The sequence below is a fragment of the Lissotriton vulgaris genome, chromosome 3_1 (genome assembly GCF_964263255.1).
Source record: "Lissotriton vulgaris chromosome 3_1, aLisVul1.2, whole genome shotgun sequence".
Taxonomy (NCBI): Eukaryota; Metazoa; Chordata; class Amphibia; order Caudata; family Salamandridae; genus Lissotriton; species Lissotriton vulgaris.
Window position 1 is genome coordinate 1,104,762,396 of NC_141689.1, and position 25,281 is coordinate 1,104,787,676.

At 44.4% G+C, this 25,281-nt stretch overlaps 1 protein-coding gene across 1 annotated transcript in view; it reads right to left on the reverse strand.

Annotated features, from left to right (window-relative positions):
* LOC147727494 (alcohol dehydrogenase 1-like) overlaps window positions 1–25,281 on the reverse strand; it is a 288,449-nt gene that overhangs the window by 65,808 nt on the left and 197,360 nt on the right. Inside the window, exons 5-6 of the mRNA XM_086961571.1 lie at window positions 5,975–6,194; window positions 4,909–5,169 (exon numbers count right to left, since the gene is read on the reverse strand). Coding sequence (XP_086817697.1) covers window positions 4,909–5,169; window positions 5,975–6,194 — 481 coding nt within the window. The remainder of the gene's footprint in view (window positions 1–4,908; window positions 5,170–5,974; window positions 6,195–25,281) is intronic.

A 25,281-nucleotide genomic window follows, 5' to 3' on the forward strand; every position in this document is an offset into this window, starting at 1 on the left:
TAGTCCTGCAAATGAATGCACTGCATTGATGGGTATACACAGTAGCATGTTTTACAGATGTTGTCTAACTTCTGTCTCACTGTAGATTTTGCCCGTGTATACAACATGTAAACATGAAATGTTAACCTTAGAGATATGAGGATGCAGTTTGTCTTTACGAGTAGGGTGTTTAGAATATGGAACGCACCTGCTTGAGCCAAGAGTCTCAGTTTGGTTGTTTGATGTGTGTGACTTGTAGTTGTAGAGGGAATTTTTGTGTCTTTTACGTAGACTACTCCCGGGCCAATAACAGTCTAAACTTGGTAGCTGGATCCTGCAAGTCTAGCTGGAAACTCGCTTTCCTTGAAGATATTAAAACATTACCAAAATGTCCCAATTGATTTCAAATGCGCTGCCAGACTCACCTTAAACTCTTCTTAATTCTGTCATGCTCCCCTCTTTATAGCAAAAGTAAAGAAATATGTTTTTTTCTATTTCTTTACTTTTGCTATAATCACAGCACCTGCGCTTTATTTTTAACATTAAAAGTGAATCGTGGGTGCCGCGATTATAGCAAAAGTAAAGAAATATATGATTTTTCTATTTCTTTTCTTTTGCTATAATTGCGGCACTGGCGCTTTACTTTTAATGTTAAAAGTAAAGTGTCGGAGCCGCGATTATAGCAAAAGTAAAGACATGGACACCGACAGGGTGGAGCGAGTGGGCGCGCGGCTGCAAAAGTGAAAGCAGCTGCAGCGTCCACACGCTTAAAGACCTGTGAAAGACAGATGGCGGCTGCGCGGGTGCACGCTCGCATGAACGCAAGCGCTAGGCCAGCCACGGCAGTATTTATTGAAGCCCTTACTAAAAGTCTCACCCGTGCAGCGAATGCCCTCGGTCAGGCGAGATCTAAAAATTAATCGCATCACCTTCAAAAGATATTTCTAAGACTTTATTAATATCCACTAGATGGCAGTAGAGTTCTAAACTAATTTGGGCCTGATTATGAGTTCAGCAGCCAATTGGACCGTCAAACCCATAGTAGCCGTACCTGGATCGCCAAAGTGGCAGTCACCTACCATATGACACCAGTGAGAGGCCCTAATATTCTGGCTGTGCCATTGCAGCACTGCAGAGCATATTAGGAGTTTTCTCACGCTACAGTTTTCATTTCAAAATTCTGTGTTTGACCTATAGAGCACTCGAGGATGGGTCTAAAGGCGCTATCAGCTCCCTGCTTACCCGCTACCACCCCCCAAGGTGTTTGCGCTCTTCGGGACTACTCCAACTTGTTGTCCCTCGTTTTAAGCTCACCAGATGGGGAGCCAGGGCTTTTTCAGTCGTTGCTCCACAACTCTGGAACACCCTGCCGATGGAGATGAAGACCTTACCCTCTCTAGCGCTGTTTAAAAAGGCCCTAAAAACGTGGTGCTTTTCTAGAGCCTACACAGATTGAGCTGCAGGGGCTTTGCTATGAGCTGGATTTGAATTAGGCGCCTTGACGCCCATTGGGCTATGTTTGCGCATGATAAGACCCCTTTTATTATTATTATTATTATGGCGGTCAGGCGCCATGACAACTGTGGCAGAGAGGAAACGAAGGGCGCGCTACTGGGACCCCTGTTGCATTAGGGCCATAGGGTGCCTGCAAGGGGGCATATGCCGTGCTCTCCTGTGTGCATTCACCCCCTTTCCTGCATGGCATGAACTTTACAGTCCATGCTGTGCAGGAGCAGACTGTGGTACTCCCACTGCGATGCCTTTTTAATGGGCACTGCCTTGGGAACGCTAAAGGTCCGCCCGCCAGGCCACGAGGTAACTCATAATCTGGCAGTCACCCAGCATTGAGGTTTGGCGGTGTGAGAGCGGGCGGTGGCATAGCAACCTGCTCCCACAACACCAAACTCATACTCAGGCCCTTAGTACAATCACTCTTTCCACTCTTAGCTCAAGAAGTGCAGTGCAGAATGTTCTGCTTGGTATTGTCTAATGGATGAGTGTGTCTTTTGTGTTGATCAGTATTGTGAAGGTAAGCTGAGGCATGAAACAGTTGATTGAACGTTGGCTTGTTAGGTCTTCACGCTTATCCTCCCCTCGCCGGGGCAGGAGTGAGTAGTAGGAGTTCGAGAGGACAGAGATGGCTGGTGGGTTGGGGCACCACTCACAGTGAGTGGTGGTGGTAGAGAGCAGATTTATCTCATCCCGCTATAAAACACGAGTCTGGTTTTGTGACTGGGGGGGAGGGTGATCAAATAAAGGGGGACATATTCTCTGCTACAAACAGACCACTGTAAACAGAAACACCTGTGTTACGTTTCCATTTTAATCTTTGGGAAACACTGAAAGACTGGTATGAAGCGCTACAAGGTACTGTAAGCACCAAGACCCACCCACGAAAACAGAAAGGCTCTCAGCACACGCTGCCTGTCAAGATGGTGTTGGGTTGGAAATGCTGTCTGATGGTCTTGGTGTGGGGGTGAGGGGGGGTTCCGAGCTCGGTGTCGGTTGTAACTAATGGAACATGTCACCTGACGGCCTGTGCTTTCTAGCGCTTGCAGTGATTTATTCAGTCTTGTTTTCAGCGATCTCTTACCGATGTCCTTTTTGGTTACTCTCCCTGAAATCTAAAGCAGATGAATATACATATGTCGAACAGGAGAATATTTTAGCAATTAAGAAGATTATATAGAGGCATGCGGAGTTAGCTTCAAGCTCTCAGAGTGTGCACTTTTCTGGTGCTTCATCCCAAGAGTCTTCCATGTACATATACTGTACATGTTCAGCCTCTTTTGATAGCTTCCTGTTTTTTCTACGTTATGCTCTGTCTTTTATCACTTCAGGTGGTGCACAGGCAAACTTGCGTTTCAGGTCAATGCTGGCTGGCGCTGAAAGCAGCTGTGAGGCTCTTGCCAGAGCTGACAGTGTGCATGCATGATAAAACCAGAGGACTGTCGGAGCTCACAGTAGCAGGAAGACACCTGCAGTGAATTGTCAGTGTGTTAGCAAAATGGTAGGGTACACTTTTCTTTAGAGTCAGATTGAAGAAAGATGGCTGCTCTCGCACCCATTTTAAGGTCAGCGTGTCGAGCGTGGGTCTAGCTCACCCAAGCTAATGGCTGGTTTTGTGCGCATGATGCAGCAACAAGGGCATGTATGCTTGAGCTTACTCATGCTCTGTGTCAAGCTGAGAGCAGGTTTTAAATTGCACCACGCCAGCTTCCGAAATTCGCCTCTAGGACAATGCGAAACATTAACTCATAAATTAAAAATAAGCAAAATACTAGAGGTGGGCGCTGCTGCATCGGTAAACTCCGCTATGCGGTGGTAAATGAGTTTTTGCAGAACTCCACGCTCCTGTATTAAACAGTGTGCGTAGATTGAGTCTGCACTACAGTCGCTCTGTACTGCATCAGAGTATATTACTTTAAATACCCATTGCCAATGCACATACATTTATCAAGAGAACACTGTTCCACACAGCACCCTCTGTGTAGTGTATGTCTTTCACGCTCACGTGCACTCAGCACGTTTTCACTACGCATGCACCTCTACTTCAACCTACTAATCATCATACGGTATGCCACCACCACCTTGCTACTGCTATTTAACTCCTGGTGAAGGGAGTAGCCTTCCAGCACTGTGAGGGTAGCACTTTGGGCACCCATCTCAGATTGAACAAGATCACAATCCATGAGACAGGCCTATGCCATGGTGCAGATGCATGATTCGTGCTCAGCTATTACAGAAAAAAATCATCATTAGAGACCCAAACAACGATACAGTTGGGCACTCACGGCAGGGGTGCATGTCTTTACCATGCAGAGGACTTTTCCATTCCTACAGGTGCCCCCCAGATCAGAACACTTGAACCAACTCCAAACCTGGAGAGGGTGGGTGGTCAGATCAGTAAAACCAGCAGGAAAGTCCATCAGCCTTCCCATGACTCCATCCGGCTTTGTGCTCCACAACAAAGTCTAACCCTTGCAATGACATAGACCATCTCTACAACTTCGGATTCTCTCCCTTCATAGCCATCAACCATTTGAGTGCCTTATGATCTGTCTGCACCAAAACTTAATACCAAACAGATATGGGCGGAATGTATGCAAGGCCCACACTATCGGAGAGGACCTTTCAGTCCGAACACAAGAACAGAAATATGGCAAGGAATAAAGAAAGGGGATACATATGAAAGAAAAATTTTGGAAACCGATATTAATGATAAAAGGAAAGAAGGAATGAAAGAAGAAAAGACATCTATAAAGAAATTAATATAAATACAAAAATATGAAAGACTGGGGTCCCCTGCAAATGTTGATGGGGTTGATAGGCCTTGACTGTGTGATTTCACTACACAATTTCTGTTTTTTCACCCCTGGTTTCTTAACACAATGTATTTCAATATGTCTATAAAATGCGGCGTGGCCCCATGTTTTCAAGATTTGTTTTTGCAGAAGTGACCCCTTCAACATCTCTATTGTGTGGCAGCCACAGTAGACAACTCTTGGTGAATTTGGTTCTTTCACGAAAGCCCATGCAGAACTTTCTGGACAGTCTCTACCTTTTTAACCCAATTCTTTGAGAACTGAGGTGCAGAATATCCTTTTGGGAAATGTTAATATGAGAAACCTCTTGGTAGAGTAACCTTCCAGTGCCAGGCTCACTCACCTCAATTCTCTAATAGCTTAGTGCCATTTGGGATATGGTTCCAAAAGGGACATATTGAATTTTTCAGGATACCTCCTTACTGGTATGTAAAAAGATTCAAACAGATTACAAAAGACAATTATTTTTAAGTCCTGTCACAGCAACACAGATGGCCAGGAGAGCCAATTGGTGCGTAAACATACCCACACTCCTACAAATAACTGTATGTATTCTACCACTTGCATGATTAACTGTATCCTGTTATGTTTTCTATTTACCTACCATTGAATCAACACGTCCGATGCACTCAAAGGCATAGTCCACCCCACCACTGGTCAACTCAACCAGCACCTCATGGATGGGCTTGGTATTGTCCTGTGGGTTGATGCACTCAGTGGCTCCTAATTCTTTGGCTTTGGCAAACTTTTCTGGATTGATGTCCACACCAATGATACGGGTAGCTCCAGCAACTTTACAGCCAATCACAACCGATAGCCCAATTCCACCCAAGCCAAAAATAACACACGTAGAACCTGGTTCAATCTGCAGAAAGAAAAAGCACATACAAGCCAAAGTCATAATCAGGCTGGTGTCTATAGTTGAGTGTCACATCATGGTCTGTAAAACCAAGGCACAATCTAATTATGCATTTCATTTGCATCCTAATTGTTGTAGCTTTTCTGAATAAACACAGGGCCAGATGTTCTAATCCATTTTGTGACAGCAAACCCAGCAATGTGCAAAATCTCAGGGTTTGCGATTGGAAAATAACTTTTTTAAAGTTTCTAAACCTATTTTGCAAGGTGGGAAAAATCTTTCCAACTAACAAAGTGGGTTTTGCAACCCCTTCCAAACCGAAATTCGAAGAGGGCTATCCTTGCAACACATTCACGTTTGCGACTGGTGTTGACCGTTTCAGGGAGAGCAAGCATTGCCTGCTTCCGCCGATGTTTTCACAAAGCTGTTTTTTTTAAAGCACCACCAGTTCCTTTCAGGAACACGAGTTGTTTTTCTTTAAAATATATTTTCTGTTTTGTAAAGCAAATGCATGTGCGGAGCTCTGCTGTTTTTCTTCCAGGCCTCCATCCATGCATTTATTGGCAGCCAATCATAGGGGGTTGCAAATGCACCCTGCCTATATAACATTTATTAGGCAGGTCATTTTGTAGCATTCTGTGATTGGACTATTCACGATGCTGCATAGGTCGCCTTGCAATTTGCAGTCTCAATCCCAAACCAGTCAGTGTACAAATTGCACACCCCTGGTTTGCGAATGCTGCATCTGACCTAAGGTTTTTGGTAAGGGCAGCTTTTAGCGGGGATACGATATTATTATTACCATATTTACCTTCGCAGCTTTCACCGCAGATCCGTATCCAGTGGAAAAGCCACATCCAATCAGACAGACTTTTTCAGGGGGAGCAGAGGCATCTATTTTAACCACACTGTCGTCGCTCACAACCGTGTACTCGGAGAAGGTGCTGGTGCCAATGAAGTTGTAAATATCCTTGCCTTTACAGCGGAACCTGCTGGTGTTGTCATCCATCAGTCCGGTACCGTTTCCTACTCTGTTCAATAAACAAGGACGACTTATTTCCGGAATGTATATCACGTTACATTTCTGGGCATCTAAAAGGTGCAGCAGTAAATTTAAAATACTTTAAGCAGATGACACGCCCCTCTCAGGTGGATAAATAAAGAGGCGGTGTACCACCCGTATATCACGTTTTTTGCTATGATCTACAAATATAGCAGTTCCAGACTATCGACAACCACTAAATTAGCAAGGGTAAGAATATATAGGTAAGTATAGATTTACTAATCTTAACTTCACAGCTACGTACAGTTTGGCGTGTGTTAGAAAGTCTGCCGATGAGTTTAATTCCGCAGTTAATAGGTCTTCTGTCTGTCTTTCATAGCACTTCTCACTATTAGGACGTTCTATTTACTCTGTAGGAGCGGGTCTTCATTGAGGGTTCCTGCGTGTAGCTGAGGGTTTTGGTGGAAGTTTCTGTAATGACACTAGAACGTGTCCACACCAAGACACTACAGTTTCCGATGTCTTCCAGCCGGCTTCTGTGTAGAACGGTTAGTTACCCTACACAGAAGCCGGCTGGAAGACATCGGAAACTTTCACCAAAACCCTCAGCTACACGCAGGAAATCTGAAAATGATATAACCAGGACGCCTCCAGTGTGCGAGCAGCTGTCAGCCTGTGAGCTGAAATATAAAATCAGACCCAGCCGCCTTTGTGTGTTTTTAGAAGCGTGGTTAAAGCAATCCGAAAATAGAAATACAGAACCCTCAATGAAGACCCGCTCCTACAGAGTAAATAGAACGTCCTAATAGTGAGAAGTGCTATGAAAGACAGACAGAAGACCTATTAACTGCGGAAAGGTACCCACCTAACCTACGCCCTGAAGAAAAGCCTGACGAATTAACACACAGGCATGGAAACGCGTCGGCGTTTTTTTGGTTCATCTGAATAATTGAACTTTGATTAGCGCAAAGCTGACCTGAATAATCTATAAATTATGACAAATATTTAATAGTCATAAAATTTCACTTTTGCGCTACTAGACCTAAAATACACAAACAACAGTTAAAAAATGGTCTAGTGTTAAAATCAGTTAGTAGAGTACAGTTCATTCTTTCCTCATGGAAATGTATATTGTGTAAAAATTGTTTTTTTGAAATGTTGTTTGTATATTTGTAACATAAATGTTTGTCTATATTGTTGAATGTAAGCACTGTACATAGGATATACCCACTTGTGTATGACACAGCAAACTCCCAGACAAATAGAACAATCCCCACAAGTTACAAAACTTGTAACCTTTGAAAAAAACAAACCAAAACACCTACTGATTAAATATAGTGGTGTATAACAAAAAACTGCTCAAAATAAAAAAGTGACAGAAACAAAAAGCAACTGGGTCTCCAATTTCTATTTCACAATTGTATGGTGTCCTACCCAGCGCTCAACAGGGCACAACCCCCCCTTATTGTTCCCATTGGTTTAAATATGGCATTGCTCTTTTTAACTCGGTCATTATTGGCTGGTGGGCTGATGCGTCACTTCCGTTTTCGGAGGAAGCAGCTTCGACCAACTACAGTTCCCTGACACTGCAGGGCAGTATCTTTCAATTGTAGGGACTACTTTGTTGTTGCCTGGTGCCTCCTCTCATGCCCGGACAGGACCAGGACGCACTTGGGCCCGCAGTAAGTCTTTTTTCAGCTTTATTGCTCCCTCCACGGACCATCAGAGCAGCCGGTGTAATAGTGACTGTGAGACAACTTTTGCCGCTCGTGCATCACTCGGTGCTCCGGACAACTCATGCCCTCTGTGCCGGACAGCATCTTGAGGAGCCAACCTGCACCCAACATGTTGCTGAGAAACATCATAGAAAGGTTTGGGTTGGTCGCAGAGCAGGATCTGTGCCCCAAACACCAGGAGAAGCTGAAGCTGGTCTGCCAACAGGACCACGCACTCCTATGCTTGATTGGCTGAGAGTCGACGGATCACAAGGCACTTACAGTGTGTCCCATGGAGGATGCTGCCCGGGAGCATAAGGTGAGCACATGGTAGATCTACGACAACAGATACGATCAGTTTAGAACCAAAATCAGTCACAGGACTAAAAAGAAAAGAAAAGGAAGGCACGTTCGGAGTTCCCAAACCTTTGCAACCAATTGCTTGGCAAATTTGTGCGAAAAAAGTGATACACCAAGATTTCTCTCAGCCATCCTTGCACTCTTTCCTCTCAGCTCTTCTTATTCTTTACCTCCCCGTCACCGCCTCTCACCCTCTTTTCTTCGGCTTCTGTCATCCTCCTCCGCTTGCCTGGTCTCCTTTCCGTGACGTCTGTGAACTCACACGGACCTCCGCGAGTCCGCGGGCCGGGGCTGTCCACTCCCAGCGTAAATAAAGAGAGCCACTGCTCATTCACTCGTCTGGGAGCTAGGATGAATTATGGCTGTGTGTTGACGCCGTCCTCCCGCACAGGTTGATGGCAGTTGCGCGGTGTGGACGCAGCACCAATGGTCTGGCGTTCCCCTACTTTACAACTTTTCAGCGAACACCCCAGTTCGCTAGTGGCTTCTGGGGATCTTTGAAACGCGTGTGGGTCACATGTATCCAGAGCAAGCTTGACTTATGTAAGGAGGGATCCGACTTTCTTCCTCCCTCAAAACATATTTGAAACAAGCATCTGTAATGCATAGGTCTCACATTTGCGAGAGTTTGAGCTATTGGCATTGTAAATGACAATGCCTTTTTTGTTTTGATAACCTGCAGCGGTGCGTAAACACGCACTTTGTACTTATAGTCGTTGCTTACGAGAAGGACTATAAAATAAATAGATACATATGTTAGTGCTGTAAGAACAAAGTGAATGTTTACGCACGGCTTGCAGGTTTTCATAACACATAAATAAAAGGCATTGTTGTTTAAAATGATAATAGCTTAAACTCTGGCAAATACGAGACCTATTGCATTGCAAATGCTTGTTTTGGTTGGCCTCTCACATTGTTTGAATCCTGTTCAATTGGGCAGTGCTGTTCAGGCTCCAAAATATGCTCAGACCCATAAAACATAACACATTTGTCTAATCCGTAATAAGCTTATTTAACTCACCAGTAAAGCCATAGTATATGGTGTAGGAAAATATATCAGTGGGATGGAAAAGTAAAATTTCACCTGTAGACTGCAGCATATGTTGTGCCATCTAATAGTCTGACAGAGAAAACATGGCTTAAGACTTACCTGTGCAGCCTGACTGCTGCAGATTTTTGAATCTGCAAGCAAACCTGTCAAAATAACTCTTTTTGACAGTAAATGAACTTAACTTTAAATATTAAAGAAATCATCCCAAAGTAGGATTTGTAGCCCACAAGGTAGGAAGCCTAGGGGCCTTATTACGATTTTGGCGGTGCGAGTGCGGGACCGCCCCGCTCCCACACTGCCAAACCCATGTTTGAACCACCCGGCAGATTAGGAGTTTTCTTCTGTCTTGCGGGCCGTTCTCTGGCGTTCCCAGGGTGACGCCGATGATATAGGCATCACAATGGGATTGTCAAAGGCAGTACCTGCACAGTTACTGGTGTGCATACACAGAGGGGGGTACATGTTGTGCCCCCTTGTGTGCATCCACATGGCGTGAGGCACCAGGGGGCTCTGCAGGGCCCCCTGTGTTTCCTCACTGCCACACTTTTCATGAGACTTTTAAAATGCTTGGCGGGCTGTTGCGGCCCCTTCAAGCATAATGCTGCCTCAAGAATGCCATATCCCCACTCCCTGGCAGTTGCAGTGGTCTCAGGGTGGTCAGAAGACCGCCACTACCGCGCCCCGTGAATCTGGACATATGTGGCCCGCCAGACTCGTAATAAGGTCCTAGGTTTTAAAAGGGGTACATGCAAAAATGTAGTGCTGGCATGTCCCTAGAGTGAGAAGCCCTCAAAAGCTGTTTTTACTGTAAATGGACCCAAAAACAGTCTAATGGGAAAAACAAAAGACAGAATTAAATTATAACTCTGCTATATTTCATTTGGGACACGGTATGGAAATACTTCAGCTACTTTTTTGAATGTTAATTAAAATGTACAATTTTCTGGTGAAGCTTGATTTTTACTAACTATTTAGGAAACATGACTTTAAAAATGTTAGTCACCTTACCTTGGTTGGTAAAACCTACAAAAGTAGCACCTGACCCACAGTTATTCAGAACGCATCTAGACCTGAGTAAGAACAGAAAAGGAATCGAACCAGAACTGAAAAGTAGACTTCATAGTTCAGTTGTTGTTCCAGTCTATTTCACTCGGCGTTTAGCTTTTACTTGACTTCGCCTTACCTTGACATTCGGCTTTAATAACCTACGTTTCTCTACCCTAGGACTCTTCCGTATTACCAGCGCTACGTTGGTTCCAGTTTATTGTATTGGACCGAGAATTCGAGATTGAGCGTATATTCTCTATTTCAGGCCGTTTACAATTACAGGTGCTGAGACTAAAGAGACTTCGTCCATCTAATTGTTACTTGGATCACCTACATCGTGTACCTTGCTGAACCTACAGTGGGGCCGGTTGGAGACTTCCATGCTCCTTGTTACTTGTTTGAAGCCCTGATGCAGTTCCCCCGAGAGGGAATGAAACGCGCTGGCTGAGCCTTCACAATCTTGATGCAATATGTAAACTTTGAAAATAAAGAAATTTTCTGATATTATTTGAGGACTTTTGGACTTCATTTCCCTGGTGCACCCCCAACACATTGAAAACAAGTTTGCATCTGAAAACAGGGGCCCCACGCAACGGCTGGCACAGGGGAGTCTTGCACAGGAATATAACGTATTGGAACTGGTGTGAGGTGCAAAATCTGGGGTCTGCCATTGTGAACTTCGTACCTAGCATGTGAGTAGGTGCGAAAGAGCTAATAAGTCTAGGAGCCAAGAATCCCACCAGGATTTAGTCGAACCCCATTACCTGAATAATGAGAGTGTGAGACCTCATCCTGGTCTCGAGTAGGACACCCTGCAAGGGATGTTTAGATCACTGTCAGCTGGAGCGACTGCATGCAGGAGCCTCAGCATCTCTGGCCAGTGTGTCAGCCTTAAAGTCTTGGTTCCCTTCAACTGCTGATAGCAAGAGGTGCTTTATTTATACAGAGTCCCCTTTCTCCTTGTGTGTGTGTTAGCCATTGTTTAGTATGAGGATGACGTATGGGATTAAACCTTGTGCGTAGATAGGAGAGGTGAAGTATCCCCCCTGGGTAGTGTCCTCATAAATTATTCATATGTGCTAAGGATGGCGTCTTAGCATTATTGATTGGGAAAAACCCTCCCTCTGGATGGAACTAGGTGAAAGGTTTAGTCCATAAAAGGCGTCAATCCTTATAAGGCGTTCTGTCCCTATAAGGCGTCTGTACTTATTAGGAGTTATGTCCTTATAAGGCTTGTTCATGTGAAATGTAGGGGAGATGATGTAGGGAAAGGGTATGGTGTTCTCTGGACCTATATTAGAGTGCCTATATGAAACATAACACTGTCAGAAGGTAAAGGGACAATCGCATGAGTTATACAGCCTCTGCTCCATCACAGTTGGCCTGAAATCACGCCTCAACTCCGGTTTCACCATGAATAGTCACTTCTGATTAATGTTTTACTTTTTCTTGGTGCTTTTTGCCCTAACATTTAAAAAAAATCATATCTCTGGTTCCCATTATTGGATGTTATTTATTTAGGTCTCCTTTTATTTATTAAAATGTTGTGTTTTTAGAAATTGGGTGATAAATTGTCAATGTATGGTGTTTTGACCATTTATTTATTTTGGTACCGCTACATATTTTACACACTTTTCCTCAAGTTAAACCTGTTTGCTCTGTGCCATAACTAACAGGCGTACAGCTCAGGTTTTATTTAATTGAAGTTATGTGTTGGACCTAACAGTATTTTGAATGTATTACTTGGCTAGGACCCACATCCTCCTCAACTAATAACCCATTTGGTATTTTTAGGGGTATTTTTAGGGTTCAGGGGTAGGTTTGTGTTTTGGGGTACAGGGGTATTTTAAGGGTTCAGGGCTAGGTTTGGATTTTGGGGTACAGGGGTATTTTTAGGGTTCAGGGCTAGGTTTGGGTTTTTGAGTACAGGGGTCTTTAAAGGGTTCAGGGGTAGGTTTGGGTTTTGGGGTACATGGTTATTTTTAGGGTTCAGGGCTAGGTTTGGTTTTTGGGGTACAGGGGTATTTTTAGGGTTCAGGTGTAGGTTTGGGTTTTGGGGTACAGGGATCTAATAAGGGTTCAGGGCTAGGTTTGGGTTTTGGGGTACAGGGGTATTTTAGGGTTCAGGGGTAGGTTTGGGTTTTGGGGTACAGTGGTATTTTTAGGGTTCAGGGCTAGGTTTGGGTTTTGGGGTACAGGGGTATTTTTAGGGTTCAGGGGTAGGTTTGGGTTTTGAGGTACATGGGTATTTATAGGGTTCAGGGCTAGGTTTGGGTTTTGGGGTACAGGGGTATTTTTAGGGTTTAGGGATAGGTTTGGGTTTTGGGGTACAGGGTATATTTATAGGGTTAAGATGGGTTAGTGTTTAAGGGTGTTGGGGTATTTTAAGGAGTAAGGGAGGGTTATGATTATGGGGTGCAGGGGTATTTAAAGGGAGCAGGGTGGGATTAGCACACGATATGAGACATGGCATGAAGGGCGGAACGTACCACACGCCCCCAGCGTTTGTCACGCCCCCAGCACACGCCCACAGCACAACGCAGACACGCCCACAAGGGACTACTTTGCTGGCACGGTTCTTTTACCTTTTAAATGTATATGGTGGGCGTCTGCATAGCCTATGTCCTTCTGCTGCAACTGCCCTTTCCAACGCTTTATTGGGTGTTGTGATTGGTGCTGTGGTTCCTAAGATTACCCGCCTCAAACATTTGGGCTCTCTCTTTATTATATTAGTATAGAAGATTGCCATTAAGCCTTTTCCGTTCACCCATTAGTAAGCTGTTATGGTAAACTATCTTGTAGATTGCTTGTAGGTGTCCTTTGTGGAAGATTTGCCGACTTTGAGACTGCTACTGAACGCTGCAGCTGGGGTAATTTCAACAGCGCTTTTGCCCGCCCGCTCGCCTCCCGCTCCCGGTCAAGATTTCTGAAGCCTCAATCACCGAGCGGAGCGCGGAGCAGGGACAAAAAAAAACTACAAATCCCAGCAGCGCTAGCGGCATCAGCCGCGTCAGTTTCGCGCCAGGAGGCGCAGAAATACGGCGACTCCCCGGTCGAGGGGGTGTCCTTTGTGGAAGATTTGCCGACTTTGAGACTGCTACTGAACGCTGCAGCTGGGGTAATTTCAACAGCGCTTTTGCCCGCCCGCTCGCCTCCCGCTCCCGGTCAAGATTTCTGAAGCCTCAATCACCGAGCGGAGCGCGGAGCAGGGACAAAAAAAAACTACAAATCCCAGCAGCGCTAGCGGCATCAGCCGCGTCAGTTTCGCGCCAGGAGGCGCAGAAATACGGCGACTCCCCGGTCGAGGGGGTGTCCTTTGTGGAAGATTTGCCGACTTTGAGACTGCTACTGAACGCTGCAGCTGGGGTAATTTCAACAGCGCTTTTGCCCGCCCGCTCGCCTCCCGCTCCCGGTCAAGATTTCTGAAGCCTCAATCACCGAGCGGAGCGCGGAGCAGGGACAACAAAAAACTACAAATCCCAGCAGCGCTAGCGGCATCAGCCGCGTCAGTTTCGCGCCAGGAGGCGCAGAAATACGGCGACTCCCCCGTCTCGCGGGACGCGAGCGGGACGCCCGGAGCGAAGCCCGGGCAAAGGGCGGGCCCTCTGAGGTCCTCAGAGGCCGAGGTAGGCTGGGCTGGGCCCAATCTCTTTCATTCAGTTATTAATCCAAATACACCTTCAATCTATATAGTTGACGGATTCTTGGCATTGTGAACATTCACTCATTGGACCTGGCACATTCAGCCCAAACACGTGCACAGATTTTAATCCAGTTTAAGTCAATCCATCTCTAATTTCTAAGTTTAATTCTATTTTAATCATAAATCTGAGTTTAACCTGAAAGCGATTAACTGGTAGCTGCAGAGACCACTATGTCAGTTAGGAAATTACGTTCTGGAAGAACACTCGAAGGACGGCCAAATACATCAATAAGGTCGAACCCTTTGCAAAATAAATACGCCAATAGCTTGCTGCTAAAGGGCCAAAGGCAACTAATGGAAATCTGGGAAAATTCGGCTAAAAAGGAAATGGAAACTCCCCCAAAGGATGAGGGGCTGCTTCCACAAATAGACATTCCTTTAGACTCTGACCTGTCTCAAGACTCAATTGCAAGGTTTCCTCCAATCTCTAAGGAGACAAATATCATCCCACCCTCTACCGATAGTGAGCTCTCTAAGTTGAAATCACCAAAACTAGAAGTAATTCAACTAAATAAGAAGGTGGGACAGATGGAACAGGATGCAGTGGAATTATCTATGTTGTCCAGTATTGATTTAGAACTTTGTGGTCGATATATGGATGAGAGCCAGGGGAATCAATCTGAACTGAATAAAACTCCCAATAAAATCCATCCACCTGGACTAACATTATTTAGTAGTACTCCATCCATTGCACAAAACGATACTCCTTCTCTACAAAGCGAGATGAAATCTCCAAACCTCAATTTATCAGGGATTCGTGCTTATGTAGAGACCGAATTCCCAAGAAATGAAAAACCCATCTCAGACTCCTTAATAGCGCTTGAGGACCTTCTATCCTCCATATTACTGTTACTAGGAAGATTCGCTGTGAGTACGGACTGTATTATGGACTCAGTAACTGAGATTTTGAAGGTTCTAGTGACAAAGTATACGGAGAATGGAAAAGCTAGGTCTACTACTCCAGTAAAGCCTAATTTTGTGGAAGACGATAACATGTTAATAACAACCCCTGCGAACCAAATTTTTGCGGTAGGCGATAACCTGTTAAGCGCAAACACTGCGGTTGGACCAAAGCTCCAGGTAGAAGTGCATGAGCAGATCGAAACTTTATTACCATCCCCTATAATAAAGTTGAATGAGAAACAAAGAGACTCTATAGTGATGGATGAAAGCTCACGCCTCACATCTGATAAAACATCAAAGAGTCAAATAAAGGAGGAAAATGGTTCTCTAGTGAACAACCAAACCACAGGAAATGCGTTATTCCCTATCTTTAATCATGACACTAAGGGAATTAAAAAGGGTAAATGCAAAAAATATAAAGGAAAGAACAGGAAGCCAGTACGCAAGTACACAAGAAGACGCCAAAGGCAAGTTATATTTCAACAACATGTAAATGAAGCTTTGGAGGACCCAGAAATCTCAGAACACTCCATAGTAAACACTAATATGATAGTGGCAGAGGTAAGTGCCTCCACCTTGCCTGTGAAAGACACTCCAGCTGCCAAAAACACTGAAGGAAGAAGACCAAGTTCAGAGATTAATGAGACAGAACCACGTGTCCCATTAGAAGAAAACTTAAGTAAGGAAACCACGGTAATAAGGTCACTTAATCCATCTGCGCCTATTTTTCAATTGCCCTTAGAAGCACCACCAGAACCAATTAATATGCAACAAAAAGCTGTTCCAGTATGGATGGATACTCTGACATTGGACTTTTTGCCATTGTTTGACTTTGACCTAATTCCAAACAGGTCATGGTTGCTCAACTGTCTTAAAGATATTGAAAGCTTAAAACTAATTCAGTCAAGTGACATTGATTTGGTTTCAATTATAAATTGTGATAATGGTCAACGAGCAAGGGTTAGATTCTGCTCAAAAATAATTTCCAATATCGTTATACAACAAGCAGAAGCTTTTCAATGTCGAGGTATAGATGTATTACCATTTACTGGTTTTTGTAATAGAGAAGGACCAACTACCTCGGGTATTAATCAACATGTCTTGAGTGCTAATAATAATGATTTAAAAATTTATGTATCAAGGGGAAAGCGTATGGTGTCTAAGATTCAAACACGTAATGAGAATGTGAACTCATCCCAATGTCATGACCCCCAGAAATGGAATTGGCTACCTGGAGCATTATCGAGTAATACATCGACGAGTAAATGCTTATTTCAGCATCTTTAACAGACAACTTAATATCATCTCCTGGAATGCTGCAGGTCTATACAATTCCCCTGAGAAATTGAACTATCTCCTTTCTCTAAATGCTGACATATTGTGTATCCAAGAAACATGGTGTAAAGATATACAATATGGGGGGAAAGACTATTTTGTTTTTGAGGCCCCAGCTACGCCATCCCATAGAGGTCATGCAAAAGGGGGAATTGTCTGTTTTTTATCTAATGCTTTCCAATGGCAATTCTCTCACCATGTTGACACTAGTAAACTTTTTCAAGCAATATCCATTAACAATCTAGCTTTAAAGAGTCCTCGAAATTCTTTGGTGATTATTAATGCATATATACCCCCAGAACATAAATTTAGCACTGTTTTAAAGCGAATGTTCTTATATATAAAACAGCTGATAGAGGGGCCTGTCCCTCCATATATTCTCCTTATGGGTGATCTGAATTGTAAAGTCTCCAACATAAGTCTGGAGCTATTTAGAAATAAGACAAAGGAAGAAGCGTATAACATTCCTCAATCTCTTTTTCCCAATAAAATAAAAACCAATAAAAGAGGAAAGATGTTATTAGAGGAATTAAGCTTGGTAGAGGGGCTCATAGTTAATGGTAGAATGCCCTCTGATGTCCCAGCTAAGTTCACACATGGGTCTTACAAAGGTGAATCTATCTTAGATTACATCATCACAGACTATGAAACGTACTCATTTATTCAGGATATTGTGATCTCAAACTCTACACTGAGCGATCATAAAATTATTAATATAACAATTTCCCTCCAACCCTTGGCGACTGAATCCTGGACTTTGAGTAATACAGGATTTAATATTAAGTGTAATGGAGGCAGATGCTTTTGGGACTCTAGATCCCTAAAGAATGTCCAAAGTATCTTGGCCCAAACCATATTGGAACTAGAGGACTGGCAAGGTTCAGAACTCCTTCAGTTTGAATTATTATCACAGAAACTAAGAAGGATGGCAAAGACAAACTGTAACCCTAAAAACCCTCCACGCCCTCCGCCTCTACTGCTAATCTTAAATAAAGAAGTAAATAAACTCGTTAGGCAAAATTACCTAAATAGAACTGGAGAAAACGAGCGAAATTTAGCCCTACTCAAAAGAAGGAGGAATAGATTGAAAAATAAATTAAAGAAAGAAAAAGAAGATAAATTATGGATACGTTTAAGAGAGGCATCTGTCCATAATAATTCTAGAGACTTCTGGTCGGTAATAGGAAAAGGATGTGGAACAAGAACTACTCCGACACCAGTTACTATAGCAGAGGAAGTATGGACGACATTTATCTCTAATCTTTACGCTTCTAATAGAGTGGAAGATAATATTTTGGTACCTATCCTGAATAAAGATGATTATATAGATTTTCCCACTGAAGAATCTATAGCAGCTGTGATAAGAAGTATGCGCTGTTCAGGGGCTATGGGCCCGGACGAATTGCCCATGACTATGATTAAGCAGGATGCTATTCTATGGAGCAAGATATTATTCCCATTGTTCCGGAGATGTTTTATTACTAAATCAGTCCCCAATTCTTGGAGGGGTAGTATTCTGATTCCTATATTTAAAAAGGGTGATCGGGATAACCCTAAGAATTATCGCTTAATTGCACTTTTAGATTCAATAGGAAAAATCTTCGCTAAATGTGTGCTATTATTAATTATGAAATGGATAGACGTAAATGATATTTTACCTATGCAGCAAACTGGCTTTCGTAAAGAGCATGGAACCCTGGATAATTTAACAGCTGTACAGGTTCTTGTAGATAAATATGTTCGAGTTAGAAGAGGCGGAATATATGTGGCATTTATTGATTTTTCAACTGCGTTTGACAAGGTAGATCGGTCAACGCTATGGAATAAACTTGCCACAATGGGTATGCCAGCATACTTGTTAGAATTGGTAAAATCCCTTCACACCAACACATGGTGCAAGCTTTTGCTGGGTGGGGAATGGGGGCTATCCCAATTAATCCCTTCCCAGAATGGATTAAAGCAAGGATGTATACTAGCACCTATTCTGTTCTCCCTATATACAGCTGACCTACCGTCCCAAGTAACATCTAGTGGAGGAATAGCCCCAAAAATTGGGGGAGTACCGATATCTGTTTTAATGTATGCAGACGACATACTTGTTCTTGATTTAACTCCGAAAGGCCTGGCAAATCGCCTGCATGCTTTATCACTCTTTGCAGATAAACACTATATGAAGATCAATGCTACTAAAAGCAAGATTATGTGTATTTTCGGTAAGAAAAAATGCAGGTCTGCAAACTACAATTGGATTTTGGGAGGACAGAAATTAGAGGTAGTTAAAACTTACACCTTTTTAGGGAAAATAATTACAGCAAACATAAGTGATACTGCCCATATAGAGCACAACTCTCGTAAAGCGTTGTCACATGGGATGGGATTGTGCTCTATGTATAATGCTACAGGGAAAAGACACTTTAAATTATTCCTTGATGTGTTTAAAGCAAAGATACCTGCCACTCTCCTTTATGGGATTGAATTAGTGGATATCAAACATTGGGGATTTGTGTCGAAAGTAGAAGGAAAGATCTTAAGGAAAATATCATCCCTAAACACAGCCTGCTCCGACAGCTCATGCAGGCTAGAATTCGGTTTGAGAAGTGGTTGGGTGCAGGGGCTGATTGCCCTTGTAAGATGGGTAGCCTTTCTGGTTAGAGGAAAAAAGGGTTCCCTGAGAGAAGTGATTAAAAGAGAATTGCTGGGGGATCTCAATGACTTCTCTCTACTGGTTAAAAACTTTAGAATGGCTGTTGATCTACTAGAGTTGGATGCAAATATCTTGTTCTTATTAGATCCTGTTGAACTCAAGACGAAATTAAAAAACGCATCCTGGGAACTATGTTATAAACTAGATTGGATAGCCCAAACAAAGAAAAAAGATAGACAATCTTTGTTAAAAACATACTTGTTTAAACAGCCCCAACAATATCTCACCTGGAACATCCCTCATAGAATCAGAAGGTTATGGTTCTTATTGAGACAAGATCTGCTTCCGTTAAATTCTCTTTATGCAAAATGGCACGGTGTGTCTCCTGTATGTAACTTATGCCATAAGGATGTACAGAATCGCAATCATGTTTTGTTTGTATGTAAGGTATTGCGCCCTTTTCGCCTCAAATGGCTAAAACCAATTTGTCTACAGCTAGGAATTTTAGATGTATATACTTTCCTCCATGCACTTTATAGCCCACCCAATGAAATATTTTGCTACAGGATTTTTAACTTTTTTAAATGTTTTTTAGATATTTATTAATATTGCACGAGTTTGGCTGAGGACTGCGAGACTAATGATGGTGTGCTCTACATTGCTTTTTTTAGACTGTAAGATGTAACTTTGTTGACTTTTTGTGTGATGTATATTGTATGTTTTATTTTATGTGGCCCTCATCGAGAGCCAATACATAATAAATTTGAATTGAAATTGAAAATTGTAGATTGCTCTTGATATGCAGAGCCTAGAACCAGCCTTAAAGATGATGTGGGTCAAGTAAGTAAGTTTAACTTTATCAAGGTGTGCCAAGAATCCTTCTTGAGATTCCCCCTTTGCTTATACTAAGTGATCCCAAAACATAGTGATATGTGTTTTTCCCTGTGTTAGTTCTTTGACATTTGGGAGTTGTATTTAAGGTTCCATGGGCATGCAGCCAGTTGCATTGGTCACTAAGTAAACCAGAGTAGTGTGATTGGTTTCTCAGTAGTGCAACAACATCCACGAGTTCTGAGATGACAGGCTTCCACATGTGGGTATCTGTTACACTTTTATTCCTCCTCATAGTTTGTGAGGCTCCTCTGTATCCTTTTACCTTTACTTATTTTTCATTTTTGAATGGTTGTGTCCCTTTCTTGACATCTTCTAATATGGATAGTTATAGAAAATGCTATTACCCCACATGTGGTGTTTTTTGGGGGGGTTTATTTCTTTTGATTTAAAGAATGTAAAGAAATGACAAAATGAGCACAACGATGTTGGAAGCAGGAGTACCAGTCCCGGACCTAATGCAAGACCCGGGACTGCTCACTCAATGATCGGCCAAGTAAGGACAACGTTAGGCCAAGTAAGGACACCGTTTGAGATAGCCCTGCTCACCCCCTTCGTAGCTTGGCACGAGCAGCCAGGCCTATCTCCAAGGCACGAGTGTACAGTATGTGCAACTACACTCACAGCAACCCACTGGTGACACCACAAATGGACTCCACAGGAGTTTGATAAAACTAGTATAAACTTTATATATAAAAGATATACGATCAGAACGCACAATACAAAAGCCAACATAAAATTAAGGGTAATATTCATTCCGGCTGGGTGGTAGGTTCAAATCCCAACCACCGCTTTCAAAATGCTATGCTGGTCACAATGCTAGAATCACACACGTTGTAATGGACAAACAATAGTGCGCTCCGTAACAATACAATCCTGTGCTGGGCAAAGGAGAAATAATACAATGCGTAACGATATACCCCGCTACCTTGCAATGAGAGAAATAATGCAATGCATATCGCTACAATCATGTACTGCGCAATGAAGAAACAATGCCATGCGGGTCGCTACAATCCTGAACTTTGCAATAGAGAAATGATGCAAAGTGTAGCGCTACAATCGTGTACTTCGTTATGCAGAAATAATGTCAGGCAACCTAAGACAGTCCGGCAGTTCGTTAACAGCAATATTGGCAATGTGTATTACGACAATCAGCCTCTTCGATAACAGTTGCCCCCCACACGTATCAACGATGACATAAAGTACAGATTCTCACTCTGGCCCTAGAACTGCCTCTCCTTTGGTCAGTACGGGCCCCTATCTGAGCCGAAGCAGAGGCTCACGTCGCCAGAAAGACTGATAGGCCGAGAGAGTGTCCCTCCGAGCCCGCACCCCCCCCCCCCCAGGTAGTGATCCACCTTACCTCGGGGCGCGCCCCACTCTCCTCTCCTCCTACAGCGAACTTGGGCTTCAGTACAGAACTTTCTCAATGGGCCTTAGCAGCTCGGCCTGGTAGCTCAGCTCCTCCGGGGCTGCAAGTCCGGGCCGTGACTGTTAGGAAGGTCGCAGGCAGCCGCAGGGCACACATACTCCACCCTTCGGAGATTACGTTACTCCGGGTGCACGTTCACCACACCACCCTCCGGTCTCCTCTGGCATGAAGTCACGCACATTACGCTGATGGGCCTTCACGTCAACTCCGAGTGCACGTTCACCAGGCACTCCTTCCTGCGGTCGCAGTTGGCACCAAGACACGCACACCACGCTGCAGAGACTCACTTTCGTCCGGTGCACACGATGATCAGCCTATCACCTCCACAGTCCCAGGTTGCACCAAAGCACGCAAACTGCTTCACTGAGACTCACTCCAGCTCCGGTGTCCCGATATCCAGGCGCTCTTCACCAACGCCCTCGGCTGCACCCGGACACGCTCACCGTGTCCGAGCCTCACCTCTCCTCCAGTGCGCTCGATGACCAGACACTGCTCACCAACGCCTCCGGTGCACCATGACACACACCCTGCACATCTGAGATTCCCTTCACCTCCAATTTATACGCTGACCAAGCTCTCTACACCAGCACCTGCAGTGCACAACGACACGCACCCTGCGCATCCGAGTCTCACGTCACCTCCGATGCACACGCTGACCAGGCGCTCTTCACCAACGCCTGCGGTGCACCATGACACACACTCAGAGTGCCCAGAACTCACTTCACCTTCGATGCACGCATTGACCAAGCGCTCTTCACCAATGCCTCCTGTGCACCACGACACGCACAGAGTGCTTCTGAGTCTCACTTCTCCTCCGTGTTTTCAAGATCACAGGGCACACCTTCCGAGAGTCTCAAGCTGCCACAACACACGCCCACCACGTCACTTGAATCTTCTCCAGAAACTTTTATGTTCCTGTGTTTTCAAACAGGTTTAGGTTTGTTTATTGTACAGTTAATAAAAACTCACAATTATAAAACGTTCAAATTTAAAAAAAGTTGGTGTCTTCATTAAAACTAATAAAGTGCAGTAGTTCAAATGTAAAAAAGTCTCAGCTATTGTTGTATATGAGTCTGTGGAGTTTTCGTGTCGAAATGAGTTGTTGGGAAGATGGAGTATTGCCCTGTATGCTCGACTGATGGTATTGTCTAGTGTTGTTGCGTCTTTCCCTCTCATGGTCTCGCTGCCGTAGGTGAGCATGGGCTGTAAGCGAGCTTTTATTACCTGTAGGAGAGGGCCCAGGGTCCGGTCTGGGAGTACTTTCTGCAAGGGTCTTATCGATAGATGGAATGTCGTACCCTTTCGGCGAATGGCATCTAGTTGTTGTTTGAAGGAGCCATTGTCGTCTATTATGACTCCTAGGTATTTGTAGGAGGTTACCTGGTCTAACCTCTGTCCGTTCAGGAACCATGCAGGTTTCCGTTTTTTATGGTAGTTTATTGTCATTACTTTTGTTTTGTTTAAGTTGATAGTTAATGAGTTGGTTTTTGAAAATGCATTGGTTTTATTGAGGAGATGTTGAAGACCGATAGGGGACTGACTGATGAGGACTAGGTCGTCAGCATATAGAAGATTTGAAAGCGTGATGTTGCCTAGTCTTGGGGCGTGGGATTTGACTGTCTCCAGGTCGTCGGGGAGGTCTGCGAGAAAAAGGTTAAACATCGTGGGGGCTAGGACGCAGCCCTGTTTCAGGCCTTTACTGGTCTTGATTTGTCTCGAAAGATGCGTGCCAGAACCTAACTTGATCCTGACCCAGGTGTCGGTATATAGCATTATCAGCTGTTGTAAAAGTGGGCCTGGAATTCCCCATCTGTCCAACTTCCGCCAGAGTTTTTGCCGATCCACATGGTCGAACGCGGCACTGTAGTCTACGAAGCACGTGAAGAGTGCCCCCTTAGAGGTTTTTGCAGCGTCGGACAGAAGGGTTAGCGCCATGATGTTGGTTGAGGTGCCCTGGCCGCTGCGGAATCCAGTTTGGGTTGCTGCGATGATGTTTTTTCCTGTTGCCCAAGATGTTAATTCCTCCAAAATGAGGCCTGCATAGTACTTGGCCTCTGTATCGATGAGGGCAATAAGACGATAACTACTTGGGTCGTTCCTGGCTCCCTTTTTGTAGATTGGGCTAATTATTGAGCCCCTCCAGGATGTTGGTATGCTGGCCGTTCCTCTTATTGCGTGAAATACTGGTGTCAGAGTATTGCACCAGAAGGCTGGGTCTTGCTTGTATAGGATCGGCGGTATCCCATTGGGACCGGGGGCCCCCTCGAGTTTGCCTTTCAGGATTAGTTTCCTTAACCTATCTGGGTTGATCTGGGGTAATATTTCTTCTCGGTGCGCGATTGGGTCCAGTATGGGTGAATGACCTCTAGCCACAACTGGGTTTTGGTCCTCGATTGGTTTAGACCTGCCGGCTTGGTTCTCTTTGTGGGGGAGTGTACCCAGTTTGTCGAGGCTCTGATACCCTGCGTCTGACCTCTCTCCCCCTGTTGGCTTGATCACTGCTGGGTCCGCTGTGTTAAAGTGAGCTGATAGATGAGTAGCCCAGTCAGATTCGGAGATGTTAGAGTCAATGCCTTTGTGGCCTGGTTGTTGGAGGCTGTGGATGGTCTTCCAGAAGCCGGAGCTATTCTTCTGTTTGGAGTTGTGGAGGATTTTTGCCCAAAGGTCCTCATTTAGTTGCCTTTTTCTTTCCCAAGTCTTCTTTTTTAGCAGTGCTTTTAGGTTGCGAAGGTGCTTTTGGGTGCCCTCAAACAGAGTGCCAGCTCACCTCGAGCCCTTGGGGTAACAAGACACAGCACAAAGCACAGTCTTCTTCAAGCAGGGGGACCCAGCGCACGAAGCACAGTCCTAACACCCTCTTCCTTGGTTAAAACTGCAAACTGCAGACCAGCCCCAGATCACGAAGCAAGGGTCAGTCCATCCCAGTAGTCTCTTCAATAGTTCCTTCCTTAGCAGAGGTTCTTCTTGACCACAAAATGGGTCCAAGCCTTTTCAGTCTCAGTCCAGATCTATTCCAATGTTCAGGGGTCTCCGCTCTCATAGTTATACCCCTAAATGTCTTTGAAGTTCATTGTGCTCAGGGGTCCCTGACCCCTGCCTAAATCAGTTCTGGGTGTCTCCTTCCCAGTGTCACCTTTGTCCCTTTGATACTGGGGGTCTGGATCCCTAATCACTCAGCAGGAGATGGGTCAATTGTTTTATAGCAGCAACCAGTCCTCTTCACCTCCCAGGGCTTCTCCTCCACATACTTTCCAGATGCCGGTCAGCCTGGTGCCATCTCAACCCCTCCCTGGTTCAAGACCTCCCCCAACTCCTCTCACCTCTCAGATCTAGACAGTCAATCCACATTCATCAGAGACACACAGAAATGCCTAAAGCACACAACTCAGCTACTTTCTAAAAGAGTGGTTTCTGAACACACAGTGATAAAACCATTTTCATAGAAAGATGTGTTATGACACTGTGATTTCATACATACTAAACGTCACCTCTCCATTTTAAACTTATGGGAAATAGGCTAACAAACACAATACCCAGCCTCCCCCATTCTGTCCTATGGGTAGGAGGGTCTTTCACCAGTAAAAAACGAAATGGAGTGTTTTTCACTGTCAGGACATAGCACACACCTCAGTATATGTCCTGCCTTTTACTTACACTGCACCCTGCCCAGGGGTTACTCGGGACCTACCACAGGGGTGCCCACTGCGTACGCAAAAGGGAAAGTAGGGCCTGACAAGTGGTTGCACTTGTCAGGACAACATGCTAACTTAGCAAACTGCGTGCAGGCCCTCCACTGCAGACCTGAGTTCCCTTCTCCTCGCACCTTTGCATTATTAGCCCTGGCACACACAGTACACATCACTAGGAACTTTACTAGTAAGGCAAACATACCAATCATGGCCAACCAATTACCATTACACTTTACACAGGGAGCACTTGCACTTTGACACTGATCAGCAGTGGCCTAGTACCCAAAGCATCTAAATTGGCAACTGTAAGGAAAATGGTCTGGGGAAAGCAAAAAGTTTAGGGAA